Below are 21166 nucleotides of genomic sequence, written 5' to 3'. Positions count from 1 at the left end.
TTTGAATGTTAATTTGACCACCTTTGTACTTCATCCGTGTTTTATGTTCATTGATTTTGTTGTTGTGTTCGAAGTTTTGATGATTTTCGGGGTTTATGTTTATTTGGAATTCTATCAGAAAGACAACTGATTGTGATTTAGTTATTTGTGGATATGGATTGGTTGTGGTATTTGAATGTTCGATGATTTTCATTCTATTTTGGGGTTTTATGTTTAGTAAAGAGAGATTTTTTTTTTCTTTTGGCAAATAGTAAAGAGAGAAGAATTGATTGTTGGTAAACAAAATGAACTTTAGAGATTGAGTATAATCAAATATTCAAATGTGATTAGTATGAAATGAATAGATGAGGAGTAAAATTTTGGTGGATACTTGAGCTATGATTATTGTTTATTCATGTGTTTTGTTGTCCATTCTCAGCTTGATAAATTGCTTCAATCAATCCTTACACCTTGGGAAATGTGTAGCTTCTGCTAGTATGGTGACTTGGTTATCTGTATGATATGTACTGTGAGCTTGATGCAGACATATTGTTGTTAACTTAGCTATCACGAGTCCTGTTATAATGTTAATATTTTTCCTGTTGTTGTTGTTGTTGTATGGATTAGACTTGATGCTTGTCTGTTGTCAATGCAAGTCTTATAGTGTGGGATTCAACTTCTTTAGTTGCACTTCTTTATGGGTTGCACCCTGATTCTTCTGCTCCTAATTTCTATGGATCTGACCACTATGATTAATTATTTGATTCACCAACTATGTTCTAGATTTGGAAATGTCAAAGTGTGTTGTGTGCTCATTGGTTTGATTGGCTTTGCTGAAACGAAACCTTCTTTTTCCTATTCAAACACTTCAAGCAATGAGAGTTGAGGACAACTTAGGCTCTTATTTGCTTCCGATTTTAGGGTTTCAGCCTTGCAAATGTGAAAAACTTGCTTTAATGTGATGTATTTCTGATACAATTCTGGAACTGTAAGCTCAAAATGGTAGAGCGACCAGGTAACAACCTGGTAGGTTGGTGGTTCGAGTCCACTCAGGTCCAAAATAAAATGAAACATTTACACAAGGATAAAAGTCATAAATTTGAATATCTGATGCAACACTGGAATTACAGTATCTAGATTGCTGCAATAATAACAAAACTCATGACAAAAATCTTAAAGCAATCAAAACAACATCTAAATTGCACGAACAATCCAACAAATTAAAGGGGTTTTTAAGTTTGGGGCATTTGGTGAAATAAGTTTTCAGAATAGGGGCGTTTGGTGAATTAAGTTTCAGAATAGGGGTATTTGGAGAATTGGAAACTTGGCTAACGGCGGACTTAACGGCCCGTCATTAGTAAGGGTATGGTGGGTATTTGTACAGATTGTGAGGGGTATTTTATGAATTGTTGAAACTTGATGGGCGTTTGGTGAATTACAGCAAAACTCGGGGGCATTTCATGAAATATCCGAAAGAAGAATTTACTAACTTTACGACTTTTATTACCATTTTTTCAGTTGGTTATGAGGGATTTGAATTGCCCTAGTAGTTTAGTTTGTTTTAGTTAGTTTAGTTTGTTTTAGTTTGTTGTTGTAATGGGTGAACTTAAGAGGAATTGAGGTATAACGGTGGGCAGTTGTGCATCCAGAGGGTCTTTAATCCCTGGCCAAAACGTCATGTAAATCACTTCCATATATCTAAGTAACTGAATTTCCAATATTATATTTATTGTTTGATAATAGATGGAGTATGTATCCTTTCTTCATTAAATTGAGAGTGTGAGATATACGAGTAAAACTTCCACATTGGTTTTTTTTTTTTAATGAAAAAATACAAGAAGTTAGGGTAGCCTTCTTTCAAGACTGTACCCTAACTTATCTAAAGATATAAAATAAGAAAATTTACTGTCTACATAGGGGTCAAAATCTTGATGAGTCTGGATGTTGTGACCTATAGCGGCAGCATAGTCTGCTGCGCGATTGACTTCCCGATAAAAGTGGCGAGATGAAGAAGTGTCAAAATGTTGTAAAAGCTGATTAACATCTTTCATTAGCACCTGAATCTTCCATGGGCATTGAACTTTACCTTGTAAGATATAATTGGTATAATAACTATCCATTGTTATACTCCCTCTTTATTTATTTAAGGGATACACTTGCCTTATTCGACCGTATTTATTTAAGAGATATATTTGTCATTTTTAGTAACTTATCAACTCCACCATCTAATTAAATAATCTATTTACACCACACCCTCACCCCCATCCCCTAAAATAATATGATCCTCACTTATTTTACTTATTAAAATATCTATCCAACCCCACTTGTTTTATTACTTTATTTCATTCAATTCTTTTTCTTAATACCCGTGCCAGACCAAGTGTATCTCTTAAATAAATAAGGAGGGAGTAATAATTATCCATTGTTACAAATGGGTACAAAAGTTAAAATTGCGCTAAATTTACCCTTATTTCTCACAAAAGAGATCACGCTAGATACAATTTCATTTTTTTTTTCTCCCCTCCATATCTTATATTCTTATGGCATACATCAATCCTAAAATAGTTGTAATTTGACTTTTGTTTATTTGTAAATAGATTGAACAATTCATTGAGTGAAATGATAAAAAGGATAAGCCAACTAGCCAGGTGATGTAGGAGACTTGTGCGGCTAAATAATGTTGCATGACATTATTAAGTTGCCAATATTAATTTTCCATATGGTCAATTAATTTTTAATGTAAATATAAAATGAGAAGTTGGACAAAGAAAGACGAAACAAGAGAAAAGAAGTAGTCAACAAGTCCACAATTTTGCAAATTGTTTACAAGGATTCATTTGTTCCATGTGAAAATGAGCTTCCAAGATTGAATGTAGTTGTCAAATTCGAAGCCAACTAATTGCAAGCAATGTGTATCCATTGACCCTAATATTTCATCAATTTGTCAAACTAAGATCTTAAATCCAACTTTTCTATCTTAATTTTCTCATTTAATAGTGGTCCTCCCATATTTAAAATCTATCACTCGAATAATTATAATAGTAAGTATGTTTAAAGGATTATTTCTCTTTAAAAGCCCATTTCAAATATGACTTTTACTTGTCTCATTCTATCCTGGACGTGCCCGTTAGATATGTTTGTATTTGATTGTCAAATTTAACCATTTAGAGGTAGATAACTATTCATAATTCTAAACCGAATTGAGTATGGAATATCAAGAACTCCAGTTATTAAGCATCACAAATTCATGAAATGTCTATGTAAACTTATTCATACTTCTATAAAACTTTCCCAAAAATTGTACCAAGGGTGCTATTGCGCTAATGATACGAGTTGAATTCGAATTTGGCTAAACTCGACTCGAAATCAAAAACCCAAGCACAAGCTCGACTCAGCTCGACTTGAAACCTCGTGAGCCTGTAATCTTCAAGCTCGATTCGACTAGGCTTGAAAACTCGCGGCTCTTGGAATATTATGTAAGAGGCTTGCTAACTTTTGTTTAGCAATTTGTAATACAAATACCTTTCTTTTTCTTATTTTTATTTCAGTTCAAACCCACAAATTCAGAAACAAAAACCATTATATGTCCATTAGGTCCATTAGTATGGATATTTTATACGAAAGAAAGATGCTTAAAAAGAGAAGGGGGTTTTTATTCGACGTCCTATTCCGTTAAAAACACGGACGTTATTAGCGTATGAGGACGTCGAATAGCGATACACAAAGAGAATGACAAAGCTAGAAGATCTCATTCCAACGAAAGTACAACATCAATGGCGCGTATAATACAAATTCATAACCTGGTCAACTATACACCAGCCTGAAAAGCCCAAAAACCCATTTGGCCAGAAAAGCACGTGCCAAGTTTATGGGTTTGGGGCATGTATTTTGTATTAAAGCCTGACCCGGCCCAAATTTTGATCACCTTGGACCAAATAATGTAAAGCTGTTTCTATTTCATAGAAGTACTTTTTAAGTTCATTGCCAAACATTCAGTAGAATGCCAAACATTCAGTAGAAACATATTTCGGATTCTAATTCTAACTCTTCTAAGAAACGGAAGTTGTTTTTCAGAAATTGGCCAAACAAACCCATATTTCTGATCACAGTTTCAACTTTCAGGTCAGTTATTTACACTAAAACACATAAGATTATAAATACCAGCAGATCCAACATTAACACTAGCTTCACATCAGCAGAAGAGGGAAGAAGTTCTCCACATTGCATGTATCACATACAACCACGAGGAGTGGCCGGAGTCGGAGTTGTATAATCGGCAGGATGAAGGATACCCTGTCGGCAAATTGAGCAGTGATCATCCAGACCTTCCGTAGCTGAAACAAGCATCAATTCAAATTAAAAACATGAAATAATAATAATACACGAATCACAATAGCAAGACGGACAGAAAGAGTCAGTAAATGATCTTACCATCCAAAATGTAACAGTCCCCCTCCCCCTTACTGAAGAGAATAGACTTCACAATAGCGCCAAAAAAAAGCTTTGGAGAAGCATCAACAGAACTTCCTGTGGGGTCCTCGAGCTTGGCCTTAAAGTTGCAGTGGAACTTGTAAACACCGAAACTTATCGGAACAATATTGCTTTTCAAAGGTTTTACCAGCTTATACATTGTGCCATGCTTCTTGTTAAAAATATCCAAAGCCATTTCTGCGTAGAATCCGTTTTTTCTAGCCTCAAATACCTTTGGCCTTGCATACTTCACTGCCAGCGAGTACATCATATTATGATATCCATGCTCACTGTGCGCAAGATCTGGGGGGCAATCCTCACAGCACATGAAATATGCTTTAGCAGCTGAAACACCATCAAACAACAAACATAAAATAAGACTTAAAACCTGGATTCTATTGCCACATCGTCCCAATCTCCCACAATTAAGGAGATTATATCTTTAAAAAAATCTTTTATAATAACTGTTGTATCATTAGACCGAGTTCCATCTCCACATCACTTGATTCAAGTAAAGCCATATTAAAAAGTTCAAGCACCAACCGTTACTAATGTAGAATACGTGACAACTAATTCCGGACATCCTAATATGTGTCTAAGCAACTTATGTTCTCATGGGGACAGACTATTTCACATGAAAAAGCACTCTTGTGAACAGAAAGCAGGCAAACAAAAGCACATTGATAACAGTTAGAGGAAATCAATCAGCTTACGGTCAATGATGCAGCACCATATATTACGGATTTTCTTATTGAAAGACTCAAAGTTAGCGAAGAAGAGCTTTGGTTGAGCAGTACGAGAACCATCCCTTTTAAGCTTGGCAGCAGTGAAGTTGCAGTGAAACCTCATTCCACATTCCACAAGCCGACCGCTAGACAGGGGTTCCACAAGCTTATATTTTGTACCATGCTCATTATTGTAGAATGCCAATGCAGTTTTTGCACAGTAAATACTTTGAGCAAGAAGAAGCCCTTCTGGTAAAACATCCTGAATCAACCTGCTCGGATAAAAATGTTCACATATATCTTCAAAGCCATTATAGGAATACTTAGATTTCTTGCTGGTCGAGGATGCAAAGGCAGCATTAGTTGTAGGCTTCTGACATGAACCCTTGGTGCTATCACAGTGTTGATTATCTTCAAGATGCCCTTCAGTTTTCGGGGTTCTTGGTCCTTTTCTGTACAGGTATTCTTCCGGTGACACAAGGCTGATTTTGAGTGGACAAAGGGAATATCACAAGCAGTCAATCATACAAAATAGTATTGATTAATAAAACACGAGTTCAAATATTTGACAGAAGTTAAAGGAAGAAGAACTTTGGACATCAATCTGAGAGTTGAAGCATGAGTTTAAGACCAATAGAACAAATCAATCTGAAAACAGTCACATTCACAGCTGTCTAAGATTTCTGCACTAACTGCAACTTTTTAACTTAGCACTCGTCTATTTCAGAGTAGCTATCATATTGTCCATGCCCTCAAATGTATGACTCTAACTTGGTGCACGCAACAAAATCCAATTATGACTTACATCTATTTCTGGGTTTAAGGTAATAGCTTTATCCTCACATCCCAAAGAAGTAGGAATGACTATTATTCTCATTTTGAAGAGTTCTAAATTGTGATTGTGATGACTGAATTCATTAGCAGTTTAAAATTTTAACTAGCATACGCTGAAATTGTGCAGAAATTTAAAATGATTGGCAGAACAGATAAACTTGAACTCTTAAGATGTACATGTATCCTTGGAAATAAATAAAGAAATCAAGAGTGGAAAAACAGAAAACGCAAGGGGAAACAGGTACTTCAATTATCATTTTAGAAGGGTATCCAGACTAAACAACAAGAGTCCACAATTTTCTAAGACTAAGACAATACAATAACGATTTCCAAACCCAACTCCTTGATAAAGGAACAACATAGGATTTGAAAGCTTGATAGTCAATGAAAGTTCAACAGAAGATTTAACATTCCCACTTTAACATTACCTAATCTGAAACTGGAAATTGATACAACATATGAGAATGATTAAATGAAAGAGAAAACCCTAGTGTTAAGATAGACAGCGAGGGATTGAAGCAAATTGAAAATAATCTCTGACCTTTTGAGACAAGAAATAATCTTTTTTTTCCGTTTTGGTGTGAGCGCATTTATAATTGCTCCCAAGATGTAGCTTCAGAATCGTAGTAAAGACAACAAAAAAAAGGGAGAGGAAATCAGATAACAATTAAACAAGATAGATGATGAACAAAAGAAAGGAAAGAATAAAAAGATTCACCTAAAAACAAGCTCATTGGCGCTGGTTTTTGTACCATGCAGAAACAGATGTGAAGGCACAGATACATCATGTCTAAAATCATCAGTGGAGTCACAGTGTTGAGATTTATCTTCAAGAAGCCCTTCAATGTTGAAGGCGTTTGCTCCTTTGATGTTCAGGTACTCTTCATATCCCTCAAGGCTGATTCTGGAGTTGACCAAGGGGAGCATTACAAGTAGTCAATCATATGGACTTGTAGCAATTAGTAACACATTTATAAAAAATTTAAAAAATACAAATTTCTAAGTCCAAAACTCAAATGAAAACCGAGAAAGGAAATTAAAATATCAACTGGAGAGCATGTTTGTTTTAAATCCTATAACACAGAATCGGCATGTTCTGGTAAATTAAAAACCCATTCTACTACAATATTACCCCTATTTGGTTCGACATGTTTTGAAACAAAAAACATGATCTCTCTCTCTTACTCCTTCCCCTCGTCTCTTCAGGTTCTTGTTCTCTTTCCCTTACTCCTTCCCCTCGTCTCTTCCGGTTCTTGCTCTTCTCGCTCTGCCTTTCTCTTCTATCCTCTATTTGAGTGTCCCACCTTCCTCCACTGTCATGACCAAGACCAAGCAAATCATTGCTTCTCTCAACACACATATTCAGATTCAACTCCTTCCTTGTCCCATCCACATGGGCGCAACATTGTTGATTATTCGGGGGAAAGTTTTTTTCCCAATCAATAAACTTGGGAAAATATTCTACTTTATCTAATTCATAGAATATTTTATTTGTTTGTTATAAGCCCTTTTATGAATCTCCATATCTACCCGGTTATACGGCAGCAAAACAGGTACTTCAATTGTATGAGAGTATCTAGACTAAACAACGTCCAAAATTTTCTGTGTAAGACAATACAATCATGATTTCCAAACACATCTCCATGATAATCTAGGCACAACATAATGGATTTAAGAGCTTGATAGTGAATGAAAGTTCAACAGAAGGCTTAACATTGCCGCTTTAACATTACCTAGCCTGAATTGTGAAACTGGAAATTGATACAACATATGAGAGTCATTTAATGGAAAAAGGAAAACCCTAGGCTAAGATAGGCAATAAAGGAAGGAAGGAAATTGAAAAACATCTGACCTTTTGAGACAAGAAATAATCTGTTCTTTTCCTTTTGGTGTGAGCGCATTTATCATTGCTTCCAAGACGTCGCTTCAGAGTCGTAGTAAGACAAAAGAAAGGGGAGAAAATCAGATAACAACTAAACAAGATAGATGATGAATAAAAAAAGGAAAGAATAAAGAGATTCACCTAAAAACAAGTTGGGGGCCTTTGATGTTGTCGACAATGTTAGTGTGGTCCTCGGATATGATTTTTGCACCTAACAGAAATAGATGTAAACATGCAGATACATCATGTGTAGGAGGTCTCTGTTTAGACTCATTGGTGGGTTCACAGTGTGGACATTTATTTTCAAGAAGGTCTTCAATATTGAAGTCGTTTGCTCCTCTGAGACTCAGGTACTCTTCATATGCCTCGAGGCTGATTCTGGAGTGGACCATGGGGAGCATTACAGTTTACAAGTAGTCAATCATATGGACTTGTATCAATTAGTAACACATTTACAAATACTACAAATTTATAAGTGCAAAATTCAAATGAAAAACTCCAACAGAATCGGCGTAATCAATCCACTACAATGTTACCCCTATTTGGTTCACACTTTGTTGGTTATTTGGGTGAGTCTTTATTATCTCTCTTTTTACCCTCTTTTTCACTAAATTTAAGGTGCAAATTAGATGATGGATAGAGAAAATCTTGACGATGGGTACAGTTTATAACAGTTCAGTTATGCAATCATCATAAGCTAAAGATCATAAATCTTAACGAGCCCAAACAGAAATCAGATATTTTTTTTTTTTTTGGCAAATAAAGTTAATTATTACCAAAAGGAGAGGGCTAGTAAAAGAACTAGCACAGTGTTAGGCACAAGCCACCAGAACACCAAAAACAACAAGCACAAAGCTAAACACTAGCAAAAAAGGACACCTCTAACACAAACTCAGCATAGCAGCTTCTGACTGTCAGTGGCCCTACAAGCCACCCTAAACTGGATATCATGCACTAAATCAGCAGGGCTTCTGCATTGTTGGTTAAACACCATCTCATTTCTCTGAAGCCAAATGCCATAAACACTTTCAGAGAAGAACATCAGCAGCAATTTATATCTATCACCAGTTCTTTTAGTAGCTTTCAATATCCAAGCAAGTTCCTGATCAAATGGAGCAGGATTTCTGTGAAACTGCAACTGTTGAAGGATCTTTCCCCACACAGCAGCAGAATATGAGCACTCAAAAAATAGGTGACCAGTAGATTCAGGCATGGTTGAGCAAAGTGGACAACTGTTAGCAGTGACAATCTTCCAAGCTAGCAGCCTATCTCTGGTGGGAAGTCTGTTCCACAGTGCAAGCCAAGTGATAAACACACTCTTAGGGGAAGCTTTATTATTACAGACCACTCTTTTCCAGGGAACTTTGTCATGAACACCAAGGAGATGTTTATACATCAATTTAATGGAGAATTTCCCTTTCTGCACAACAGCATCCCATCCACCAACATCATCAATCAGAGTGTGAGAATCCAGAATCTTCCTCAGTGACCAAGAGATTGTAGCTGGCCATTGAGTGGAAAGAGGCCTGTTTTTAATGTAATAGGTGTGAACCCATCTGCTCCACAATCTGTCTTTTTTGTGAGTTAGAGCCCAAAGCAGCTTAGACACAGCAGCTTTATTCCATAACCCCATTTCCTTAAGGTTCCACCCACCAGCACTTCTAGGAAGACAAAGAGAGTGCCATGCCACCATGGATCTTTTGGAAGGATCAGTAAGACCAGTCCAAAGGAAAATCCTACAGAAGTTCTGGATTTCCTTTAACACTTTCTTAGGTAAAATAAAGATTTGACACCAGAAAGCTTGCAAACTAAGCAAGATTGCTTGAACCAACTGAAGTCTACCAGCATAAAAGAGATGCCTAGCTGTCCAAGACTTAGCTCTAGCCACCACCTTGTCAATCAAAGTTCTGCATTGGTTATAAACCAGTTTTTTAGTAGAGAGTGGAACACCAAGATACCTAAAGGGAAATTGCCCCTCTGGAATATGAACTGCATCAAGAATAGCAGCTTTGGTAGCAGCAGAAACCCCACCAATGTAAATGTTACTCTTGTCCAAATTAGCTTCAAGACCTGAAGCTCTTGAAAAATTATTGAAAGCAGCAAAAAGCATCTCAACTGACAGAGTATCAGCTCTTGAGAACATAAGAAGATCATCAGCAAACATCAAGTGTGTGAGGGCCAACTTCTCACACTTAGGGTGGAAATTGAAATCTGGCAAATTCTGCAGCTGTTGTAAGTGTCTTGTAAGATATTCCATACCAATAGCAAAGAGAAATGGAGACATTGGATCACCCTGTCTCAAACCCTTCTTTGCTCTGAAGGGTTGTGATGGCTTCCCATTGATCAAAATGCTATAAGAAACAGTAGAGATACAGGTGAAAACCCACCTCACAAAGCACACAGGAAACCCAAGTTCCACCATAACACTTTTCAGATAAGACCACTCAATGGAATCATAAGCTTTCTTCAAATCCACCTTTATGAGACACCTTGGAGAGATGTGAGTTCTGGTATAACCTTTGATCAGCTCAGTTGCTAGGAGAATATTATCAGAGATTTGCCTGCCAGGAATAAAGCCAGATTGAGCTTCATTCACAACATCACCAATAACACTCTGCATCCTGGTTGTGAGAATCTTTGCCACTAGCTTATAGATAACAGTACAGCAAGCTATAGGCCTAAAATCCTTAACCTTAGAAGGGTTAGGAACCTTAGGGACAAGAGTAATGGAAGTACAGTTGAATTGAGGCAGCATAGTGTTAGTTCTAAAAACTTCAAGTACAGCTTTATACACATCAGCCTTAATAACATGCCAAGTTCTTTTAAAGAAAACAGCATTGAACCCATCAAGGCCAGGGGCTTTGTCATCACCAATCCCTTTAAGAGCTTGGTCAATTTCTAAAGTGGTTACCTCTCTGGATAGCCATTGTTTAGCAGGAATACTGAGAGTACTACCACTTCTCAAAGTAGGAATGTGAACTGCAGGCAAGGACTGAGCAGCTGACCCAAGCAATTTTTTATAAAAACCAACAATTTCACCCTGAATAGCATCAGCTTCAACCAATTTGTTTCCACAATCATCAAACAGAACTGTAATCCTGTTTTGCCTATTCCTTTCCTTGATAGAAGAGAAGAAGAAATGGTGATTAGAGTCCCCCACTTGGAGCCATTGAATTCTTGATTTTTGCCTCAAAGCAATTTCATCCACCCTAAGCCATTTCCTCAAATTATCAGTGAAAGTTCTCTCTTGTTCAAACAACTCAGGAGAAGGAGTAGTTTGAAGAGAGGTTTGAACTATCTCTAGCTGAGATCTAGCCATTTCAATTCTCTCTTTGATGCCAGCAAACTCTTCAGAATGCAGAGCTTTCAACTTGTGCTTCACAAGGTTCAAATTAGACCACAAACTAAACATAGCAGAACCTGTTTTCCCTCTGGTACCCCAACTATTCTCTATCAGAGAAGCAAACTTACTATGATCTGCAAGGTAATTCAGGAATCTAAAAGGTTTGCCTCCCTCCATTTTATCAGGTAAACAGTTCACCAAGAGTGGAGAGTGGTCAGAAATGGAAGAGTTGAGATATTGAACAGGAACACCACTAAACTTATGGATCCAGCCAGCATTACCAAGCCCCCAATCAATTCTACTAGCTGTTTTCCCATCACCAGAACCTTTATGCCATGAGAAATAGTGACCCACACTTTGTAGGGGACAAAGACCAGCTGTCAAAATGAACTCATTAAAATCTTTGGTTTCAGCAATAGAAACCTGAGAGCCATTAATCCTATCAGTGTCAGACAAGAGGGAATTAAAGTCACCAGATAAGAGCCAAGGGTGAGAACCAACACTAGGGAGAATAAGCACAAGGGAGTGCCAAAGATCCTTCCTAGTTTCAATGGTATGCAAACCATAGACTGCTGTAAAGAAGAAAGAAATATCACCAGTTCTATCCCTAATCACACAGTGCAAAAACTGCTCATGAGTATGCAGAATTGACAGATCAACTTCTGATTGTTGCCAACCCAACCAGATCCTGCCTCTAGGATTCAAGCTATAATTGTTCTCCCAACTCCAGTGTCTACCAAGTTTAGAAGACAACCTAGGAAATTTAGCTATTTTTACTCTAGTTTCTAATAAAGCAATGATATTAACATTGTTAACTTGCAACAGATGCTTTACCTCAGAAGCTTTAACAGGATCATTAAAGCCTCTCACATTCCAAGTACATAAGTTAACCTTCTTCATGAGGTTCATGTGAGGTATTCTGCACAATCACACCATCACTATCCATTTCTCCAGATATCTCCTTGAATCCCAAATCACCAGAAAGCACAGTGAAAGGATTACTAGGGCTCAAATTCCTCATCCTGCTAGGTCCCCTAGTTCTCCTTGTTACAATGTTCCAATCTTGACCACTAGTTTGAACTACAGGTGGATCATGATGGGGAGTAAGGATCCCCCCTGTCTGTTGCTGTGGGGCTGAAACATGCTGCTGAGTTGGCTTAGCCACCCAAATCTTCTTTACAGCTGGTTTAGGAGCTACATTAGAGGGCTTGGTACAATCATGGCCTGCTGTATTGCACTTTTTACAATAGAGGGGTTTCCAATCATACACTACAGCCTGTTTGAACACAACTCCCCTAGCATCTTCAATCCAAACATGGTCTGGTAACACAGTAGTAATATCCATCTCAATCAAAACCCTGGCAAATGAAACTCTCTCCTGCTTTGTTGTACACTCATCAGCACACAAGGGAACCCCCAACAAACTACTGATCCTACTGAGAGAATCACTCCCCCAGCAATGCAAAGGCAAATTAGGAAATTTAACCCACAAGGGAATCACTTTGAGAACCTCCTCATAGAAGTTGAAATCTGCTGCCCATGGCTTAATGATCACTGGCTTACCATAAAAGGTGTAAGGACCCCCTGCAACAATGCGATTCTTATCCTCAATGCACTCAAATCTAATGATAAAGTACCCTTCATCATGAAAAAACACTTGAGGAGTAGAAACTTCACTCCACACAGCAACCATAAATCTCCTTACAGAGGCCAAAGTTGGTGATTCTCCTACAACATACATAACTAAAGAGGCTTGCCATTTATCAGCCATAGTGGCAAGCTCAGATTGCTGCAGTTGTGCTACTTTTTTCCCATCTTTAACCAAAGGTGTCACAAATTCCAGGGGAGCTCCTTTGGAAGCAAGCTTAGCCCCAGCAAATAGATTCACCCATGGTTCCTTAACAGTTCCCCCCTCCTTAGGAACCTGTGTCGAACCACTAGGAGAAGCTTGATGCTTCAATGGTTGACCAATAACACCCACATGACCAGAGTTTCGAAAAACAGAGTCCGTACTACACTGAGGAATCAAATTCCCCTCCCCAGTGAGCCCCAACGATTGATTCAAAGCAATAATGGTGTCATGAAGAGCTTTAGGAATCATACCAGCCGAGGAGTGCACTAGATTGGAGTAAACAAGTTCTTCATTCTCAGAGTTCGTCGCGCTATTTGCAGCAGCTGGGTTCGATTTTTGGCCCCCTTCTGGAACCAAAAGAGACTCATTTCTAGGGTTAGACTGAGCGGAAACATCCTCCGAAGCCATTGGTGAAGTTACAATCAAGCTAGCCTTCTTCTTCTTCGCCATTGGTGAAGGTGGCGCACGTTAGTAAACACCCTTAACGTACACCCTCTCAGCTTGGGGGAGAAGAAAGCTTTTTCCATCCATCGAAATCAGATAATTTGACGAGTTTAATCAGAGATCAGAAAGCGTAACAAATAATTTCCAAACAGTAAACCCTAATTTTGATAATTGATACACAATAAAACAACAGACCATTGAATTAAGCAAAATTGAAGTAAACCCTAATTTTGAAAATTGCTGCACAATAAAAACAATAAACCATTGAATTAAGCAAAATTGAAATAGTACCTTTGGAGAAGAGTGACGTAGTTTTCAATGCTTCCCATTTTATGCCTAACCCTAGGCATTAATTCGCTTCAAAAAAAAAATCAGATAAATTGAAAAGACGATGAAAGAAAAAAAAATCAAATAAATTGAAAAGACGATGAAACAAAATTAAGAGTGTGGGATCGAGAAATTCACCTGAACACTAACTTTTTGTAGTGAATGTTGATTTTATTGATTTTATTGGCCATGAGTATTAATCTGCCGGCGAAATCTCGGGAAGTTTTCAGTTGGACACTGTCGTAAATCCCCAAACCTACAAAATTCCTGATATTTTGGTAGTTATGGGTTAATCTGTACGCCCTAAAGTTTTTTTTTTTTTGAGGGACCCTAAAGTATTTATTTGAGCATAAATTCTTATTTATATAAGGGTTGTATAATGGGCGTGTTTGGTTATGAGAGGTTTGAGGGAAAAAGAGCTTTTAGGAGTGAATTAGAGGTTTGACTTTTAGAAAAATCTAATTGGAAATGGTTGGTTAGGAGAGGATTGGAAGAGAGTTTTGGGGTGAAAAAGCTAATTTTGAAAAAGCTCAATATAGGAGCTTTTTGCAATTAGAGATTTGAGAAAGTGGATGAAGATGACTATTTTGTCCTAATATTGCCTATTATTACAATCACTATCAACCTTGGTACCCTACATATTTTTCTCCTAAAAACATTACTCACACTTTCTTTTTCATTTCCCCATATTTACTAGATTAGTTTTTTGTTGTAATAAATTTTATATTAGTACTTTGAAACAATTGAATTATATTGCAATCATGCTTAAAATTTCATTAGTAATATTTATCTATTTGAAAAATATATATTAAAAAATTTAAATAAAGAATAATTTAAAATAAATGAATTATTTAGTCAATGTTTATTAGAAAAATATAGAGAGAAAAACTTAACACAATAAAATATTTGTCTAATATTAATAAGAAACAAAGTATGTCAATGTCCTTAATGGTCATTTTACATATTAAACAGATAACGTCTATCAGCTAATTTACCAAACACTTTTACACAAACAACTAATGCAACCGGCTAGTCAAATAAGCTAATGCAAACAGCTAACAGCTAGTCAAATCAGCTATCAGCTAACAGCTAATGAAAATCTTGACGTTGGGTACAGTTTATAACAGTACAGTTACGTAATCGTCATAAGCTAAAGATCATAAATCTTGACGAGCCCAAAAAGAAATCAGACAATTTGACGAGTTTAATCAGAGATCCGAAAGCGAAAACAAATAATTTCCAAACAGTAAACCCTAATTTTGATAATTGATACACAATAAAACAACAGACCATTGAATTAAGCAAAATTGAAGTAAACCCTAATTTTAAAAATTGCTACACAATAAAAACAATAGACAATTGAATTAAGCAAAATTGAACTAGTACCTTTGGAGAAGAGTGATGTAGTTTTCAAGGCTTCCCATTTTATGCCTAATCCTAGGCCTAAATTCGCTTCAAAAAAAACAAAAAATAGGAGGGAAATCAGATAAATTGAAAAGACGATGAAAGAAATTAAGAGTGTGGGATCGAGAAATTCACCTGAACACTAGCTTTTTATAGTGAATGTTGATTTTATTGGCCATGGATATTTCTTCAAGATTTTTGGGAAGAAAGTGAAACCCCCAGCTTACAAAATTCCTGCTGTTTTCGATTTTTAGGGATAATCTGAACGCAGTAGAGTACTCTCTTGTAGCTCATTTAATTTCTTTAAAGTTGTTTTTCGTGGCCTTTTCAAATAGAGAGAGAAGGTTTGAAGGAACCCTGTTTTAATCCGTATTATGGAGGGAAACATCATGTCGTGTCCAATCAGGTTCATGTTTTGACTCAAAACCTCAATTCCAACTCTCGTTCACCGACTAAATTAGGAAATGTAATACGAAGTAAATTTTTATGAAAAAAAAACAATAAAATTAACTTACCTGTCTTTAAATTTTAAAATTGGAAACTTGAATAACAATAAAACATATGGGTTGGAAATTTTTAAACACATTTTTAAAGTTGCTAAATTTTAATAAATCTAATAAATATAGATAATATGACTCATCCGAAACCCGTTCTCCCCTTCAAATAAAAAAAAAGTATTTTTGTATTACCAATATTACTACGTGCTTTACCAATATTCCACTGTAGCCATTTATAAAAGATGTATTGTTATGAAAAACATGTAAGAAAGTTGATAATATTATATTTTCATAAATGTTAATTTTCTAATTTGGATCTCGATTCGGTTGAATTTGACCTCCACAAACAAACTTAGCTTGCATCTAGCTTTTTAGTTCTTTCATAAATGTAAATTTTCTAATTTGGATCTAGCTTTCTAGTTTTTTTAGAAGTCCCGTGCATTAGCACGAGCACAAACTAGTTTTAAATTATGGGAAAATACTTAAAAGAAGAGATTAGGTAATGTGTCAAGAAGGTATGGTTATTGGTAAGCAAATAAATCAAGTGGAGTCGGGTTTTTGTGTGATCGAGCTAAATTTGATAAAGATAATTAGGATTCGAGCTCAAAGGAGATTTTAAAATTCGTGTTTGAGCTTTGCTAGTTAAAAAACTGGATTATTCAAGTTTTGTCAAATCCTTTATAAAACTAATGATTTGTTGTAGTCGGAAAAAAAAAAGGATTACTAGAATATTACCGTTATCGTTATAAAGGTTAAGGTTTGTACAAAAATAACGCAGTGGAACTAATAACTAACTTTTAAAACTCAACATAAATTATTAATGGTCCCATTACCATTCAGAACCATTAAAAACCCTAATTAAAATCCAACTTTAAATCCAAAGTAATAAAAAAAAACATTAACTATTCAAACATTGTCTACACATTTAGTAAAACGGAATTTATAAATTCATGCAACTAAAATACTCTCAACATTCTCAATCCCGAAATATTGTCATTACTTCACATGCAAGTCCTAAAAGACTTGTTTAAAAGTCGCTCACCAACAAAGCAAGTGTAATGATGGATCGTCGCATGGTCATTAAAGAATAGGCCATGACCAAAATACAACAAGAAACACGAAATTCGCAAAGCTCAATACATACAAGCCATATATATTAAGTTGGCTAAAACTAAGCATGCTTTATTCTAGGGTGAATAATAAAGGTCACATGAAAAAGTCACATTCTTAACATCTATTCAACATGAATAGAAATATTAAATGACAAGACTTGACTCTTGACACGAACCTAACTTTACTTATTCAATTCAACCTTGAATATTTGTATTAAGCATCGAACGGGTTTCTTACCTAGTTGTGTCCAAAATTGACTAGCATTCTGAAGCTACCCAAATACTAATTAAAAATAAGAACCTTGTATCACAAAACGTATGCATAATAAATAGTACAAACGTCTTGTATTACAATAGAGTCACAAACTACAACCGAATGTTAGGTTATGAACAATCTAATCGCATTGCGGAATATACCTATAATGCCAGAATCCATGTAAAATTCACATAGTCAATCAACATAATTTGGGATACATACTTTATGATGCGTGTCTACCCTTGCTGCTCCTGAACCGAACAAGAACAAGTATAAGGACTCCAAATGCATGTCGCCCCTCCGTAGTAATCCACAATATGTTCGAATCCGCCTTAATTCGATTAGCTTAGAATCTCAGTATAAGGTATAGATTAATTCGGGATCTCACTTTTGATGATAGAAAAAGGTGTGAAACTCACGTGTGAATAATATGGCCATAGGCCTATATTTAATTATTTATAGCACACCAGAAAACTCTAGAATTTCCAAAACCCTAATAACATTAGGTTTAGGAAACTAACACTTTAGGTAGATTAGGAAACTTGCATAGATCCCTAACAGAAACAACCTAACCGATTGGAATTACTTGTAGCCCAAGTTACTTGCACGGCAAGTAAACGTGGCGCCCAAGTTTGCTAGCGGGTTGTTGTGCCGATGGGATGGCTCACGCGCGCGCTGCATTGTTGTGCGTTTGCACTGCGCTTGGTTGGCCTTGCGTGCCGCGGGCTGGCGTTGCTTGCTTGCTCGCCGGCCCATGCTCGCTGGTCAGGCTTTTTGCTGGCCCTTGGTTGGCGCTGCTCATGGCACGCCCATGGGATTGCCTTGCGGCGAGCTCGTGGGCTTGCTTCGTCCATGAGTTGTGATGCACGCGACTTTTGGAGAGTGCTTCCGGCTCATAGATAGAGCTTCGCGTTTCTAATTCGTTCTTTAATTCCGGTAATATTTCTGATTCGAATAATATTTTCGTTTTCGACAATATTTATGATTCCTACAATATGTTCGATTCCTACAATATTTCCATTTCCAGCAATATTTTCGTTTCCGACATTATTTCTGTTAGGTTATGAACAATATAAACAATATAATTCATGCAGAAAAACCATAAAGCCAGGAATCCAAATTAATTGTCACATTGTCAATTAGCATAATTTAGGGTATATACAATGTGATGCGTGCCTTCCCTAGCTACTCCCGAACCAAACAAGAACAAGTCTTTAGAGCTCCAAGTGTCGCCCCTCCGTAGATAGTCAACAGCACGTCCGGATCCGCCTTAGGTTCAACCAACTATTCACTAAGGTTTTATGCACTCGGGTTAGGCTATGAATTGTGTTCTCCCTTGAACACAGTCTATGTAAAGTATATTTTATGAGTTGTATAAATTGTGAATGCTAATCACATATTTATAGAGTAGGAAATAGAGAATTAGAGTTCTACTAGGATACCAATTACTAATCTTATCAGGATTATAATTAATTAGAATCATAGGATTAATTAAACACCTAGTGTTTGAATCTAATCCTAACTATCTAATTTTAGTAGAAGTAGGAAAACTATACTTAAGGTCCAAATTACTTGGCACCTAAGTAATCTTACAAGTCTTGGTGCACAAGAAGAACGCCACCAACGAAGCCACGAAGGCCCACGCTGGCGCGCGCGCCTGGCCAGGCCCAAGAGAGCCTCACTGTTGGCCTTCGGCCCGCTGTTGTGCTGCTTGTGCCTTGCCGGTCGTTGCTGGCCCATTGCTTGTTGCTGGCCCATCGCACAATGTCAGCGCTGGCACTGGCCGCTGGGTCTTTGTGCTTGGAGTTGGCGATGGGCCTTGTGCCTAGCGTTGTGCGTACAACCCTTGCTCGTCGAGTGATGGGCCAACTCCCTTGCCGGCTTGTCGCTCGTCGTGCTTCCGATTCATTTTCCGATTCCGGAATTTATTTCCGTTTCGAACAACGTTTACGTTTCCGTTAATATTTCCGATTTCGGCATTTCCTATTCCGACAATATTTATGATTCCGGTAATATTTCCGTTTCCGGCAATATTTCTATTTCCGATAATATTTTTCGATACGAACCATGTTTCCGTTTCCGGCAACATCTACGACTTGGATAATATTTATATTTCCGTCATGAACCATATTTCCGTTTCTAGCAACATCTTCATTTCCAGAATATTCTTTACTTTGCCTTTTGACAATTTCAGCTCCCACTGGAACCGAGATCCGTCATTTCCGAATGATCATAAATAGAGTACTTTAATGAATAATATATTCACTTAAATACTTGGTCTGTTCACGTACTTTTTGTGCGACCCTACGTGTTCAGTCAAGAGTAAGTTGTTGATTATTATTATTAATTCCACTTGAACTGAAGCGGCCTCTAGCTAGACATTCAGTTCACTCGATCTCACTGAATTGTTAACTTGTTTAATTAACACTGGACCACATTTATTAGACATAGCATTAAATGCATAAATGCAAACTTGGACCAAGGGCATTATTTCCTTCAATTTCTACTTCCAATAATATTTCCGATACAAACAATATTTTCTTTTTCAGCAATATCTTCGTTTCCGGCAATATTTATATTTTCGATACGAATCATATTTCCGTTCCCGACAATATCTTCGTTTCTAACAATATTGACTTTGCCTTTTTGATGATTTGTTTATCTCATACTGAAACTAACATCCTTCATTTTCGAATAACCATCTATTAGAGTATTTACTAAGTAGAGTATATTCACCTAAACACTTGATCCGTTCACATACATTTTATGTGACACGGCGGGTTTAGTCAAGAGTAAGGAAGCGACCTCCAGCTAGGCATTCCGATCATTTGATCTCAGTGAATAATTAACTTGTTAATTAATCTGAACCGCATTTATTAAAACTTCGTATTAAGTACAGTAAATGCATACTTGGAACAAGTACATATTTCCTTCCCCACACACTCCCCTCATATGTTCATACTCGAGGTGCATATGTTCCAATAGTTTTGAATCTTATCTTTTTTCACTTATATTATTAATATTTTATTTAAAGGTCAACTCACGACTCAATGAAATAAAACAAACAACAACTAAACAATTAAACATTTCTATAAAAAATATCATTTAAAGAATTTTGATCAAAAAACACTTGACTCTAATTAATTTATTCTCCTTGGGCCTTCTTGATTGAATTAACATGAGAGTTATGTCACAATAGAACATATCACATGCACTTGGGTGTATGATGAGTGACATAAATGACACTCATAGGGTAGTAATATTGGCATTATTTGAGTCGTTTTATTCTAATTTTAGTATTTTAGTCTTTATTTCCCTTAATTTCTTATTTTGAGTATTTATAGCTTAGTTCAGTGTAATTATCAATTCTTATTAGTGGTTCAGTCTTATTTTCTTAATTTATTTAGATAAATTTATAGTTTGATTATTTTAGTTTTTGCTATTAATTTTCTCTTTTCTATTTTTATTTATTTATTTATTATTACTATTATTTATTTTATTTTTCTATTTCTTGTTCTCCTAGTTTCTATTTTTATTGTGTGTAGGTGCACCGTGCACGTGCTCGGATTTGGGCACGTATTTCAAGGGCCTAAGAAATGGTACAATATGGTCGAGAAGTCATCTTAAACCACACCACTCTTCTCCTATCCATCACCACACCATCATAGCCCATCAAAGCAACCATCTCCATCTCCTTCGTCGCTGCACCACCTCATCCCATTCAGCCCGAGCTATCCTTCAACAACACCAATTCGCACAATCAGCCCATTCATCCCCGCAACTCCTTCCCCACCACTAACACCGTACCCTATCCTCCACTGTCAGCGCCTCCTCCCTCCATTTCCTCATCCAGACAACAGCAACACCGTCGCCCAACCACCATCGCCATCAACAACAACTACAACAGCTACGCAACATCACACAACAACAAGACCAATACCAGCTTTAAAACCAAAGCTAAGAAACAAAGCAAAAAGCAGAGTATTTATGTTTGGCCGAACCTAAATTGAGTTCGTCCGAACCCGAATTTTGGAAAAGTTC

The 21166-nt window shown here is 36.7% G+C and overlaps 1 protein-coding gene across 1 annotated transcript; it reads right to left on the bottom strand.

Moving 5' to 3' along the window:
- Positions 1 to 3918: 3918 nt before the first annotated feature.
- LOC110790502 (uncharacterized) lies at positions 3919 to 13866 on the bottom strand. The gene is made up of 8 exons (XM_021995291.2): positions 13821 to 13866; positions 8032 to 8268; positions 7861 to 7932; positions 6727 to 6912; positions 6550 to 6621; positions 5163 to 5656; positions 4411 to 4794; positions 3919 to 4313 (listed from the first exon to the last, which is right to left on the bottom strand). Exons 1-8 carry the CDS (start codon positions 13856 to 13858, stop codon positions 4210 to 4212), a joined length of 1587 nt encoding a protein of 528 aa, XP_021850983.2. The 5' UTR covers positions 13859 to 13866; the 3' UTR covers positions 3919 to 4209.
- Positions 13867 to 21166: the final 7300 nt, after the last annotated feature.

This window comes from Spinacia oleracea, chromosome 5 (assembly GCF_020520425.1).
Source record: "Spinacia oleracea cultivar Varoflay chromosome 5, BTI_SOV_V1, whole genome shotgun sequence".
NCBI classification, from domain to species: Eukaryota; Viridiplantae; Streptophyta; class Magnoliopsida; order Caryophyllales; family Amaranthaceae; genus Spinacia; species Spinacia oleracea.
This window is presented reverse-complemented; position numbering and strand designations above follow the sequence as displayed.

Excerpts from the sequence above, each read along its gene's own strand:
- LOC110790502 (XM_021995291.2), bottom strand. The coding sequence starts at position 13,858 with ATGGGAAGCATTGAAAACTACGTCACTCTTCTCCAAAG. Across the intron at positions 8,269-13,820 it reads TACGTCACTCTTCTCCAAAG|AATCAGCCTCGAGGCATATG; the intron begins GTACTATTTCAA and ends GGTCCACTCCAG. Across the intron at positions 4,795-5,162 it reads ATGGTGCTGCATCATTGACC|CTGCTAAAGCATATTTCATG; the intron begins GTAAGCTGATTG and ends ATGGTGTTTCAG.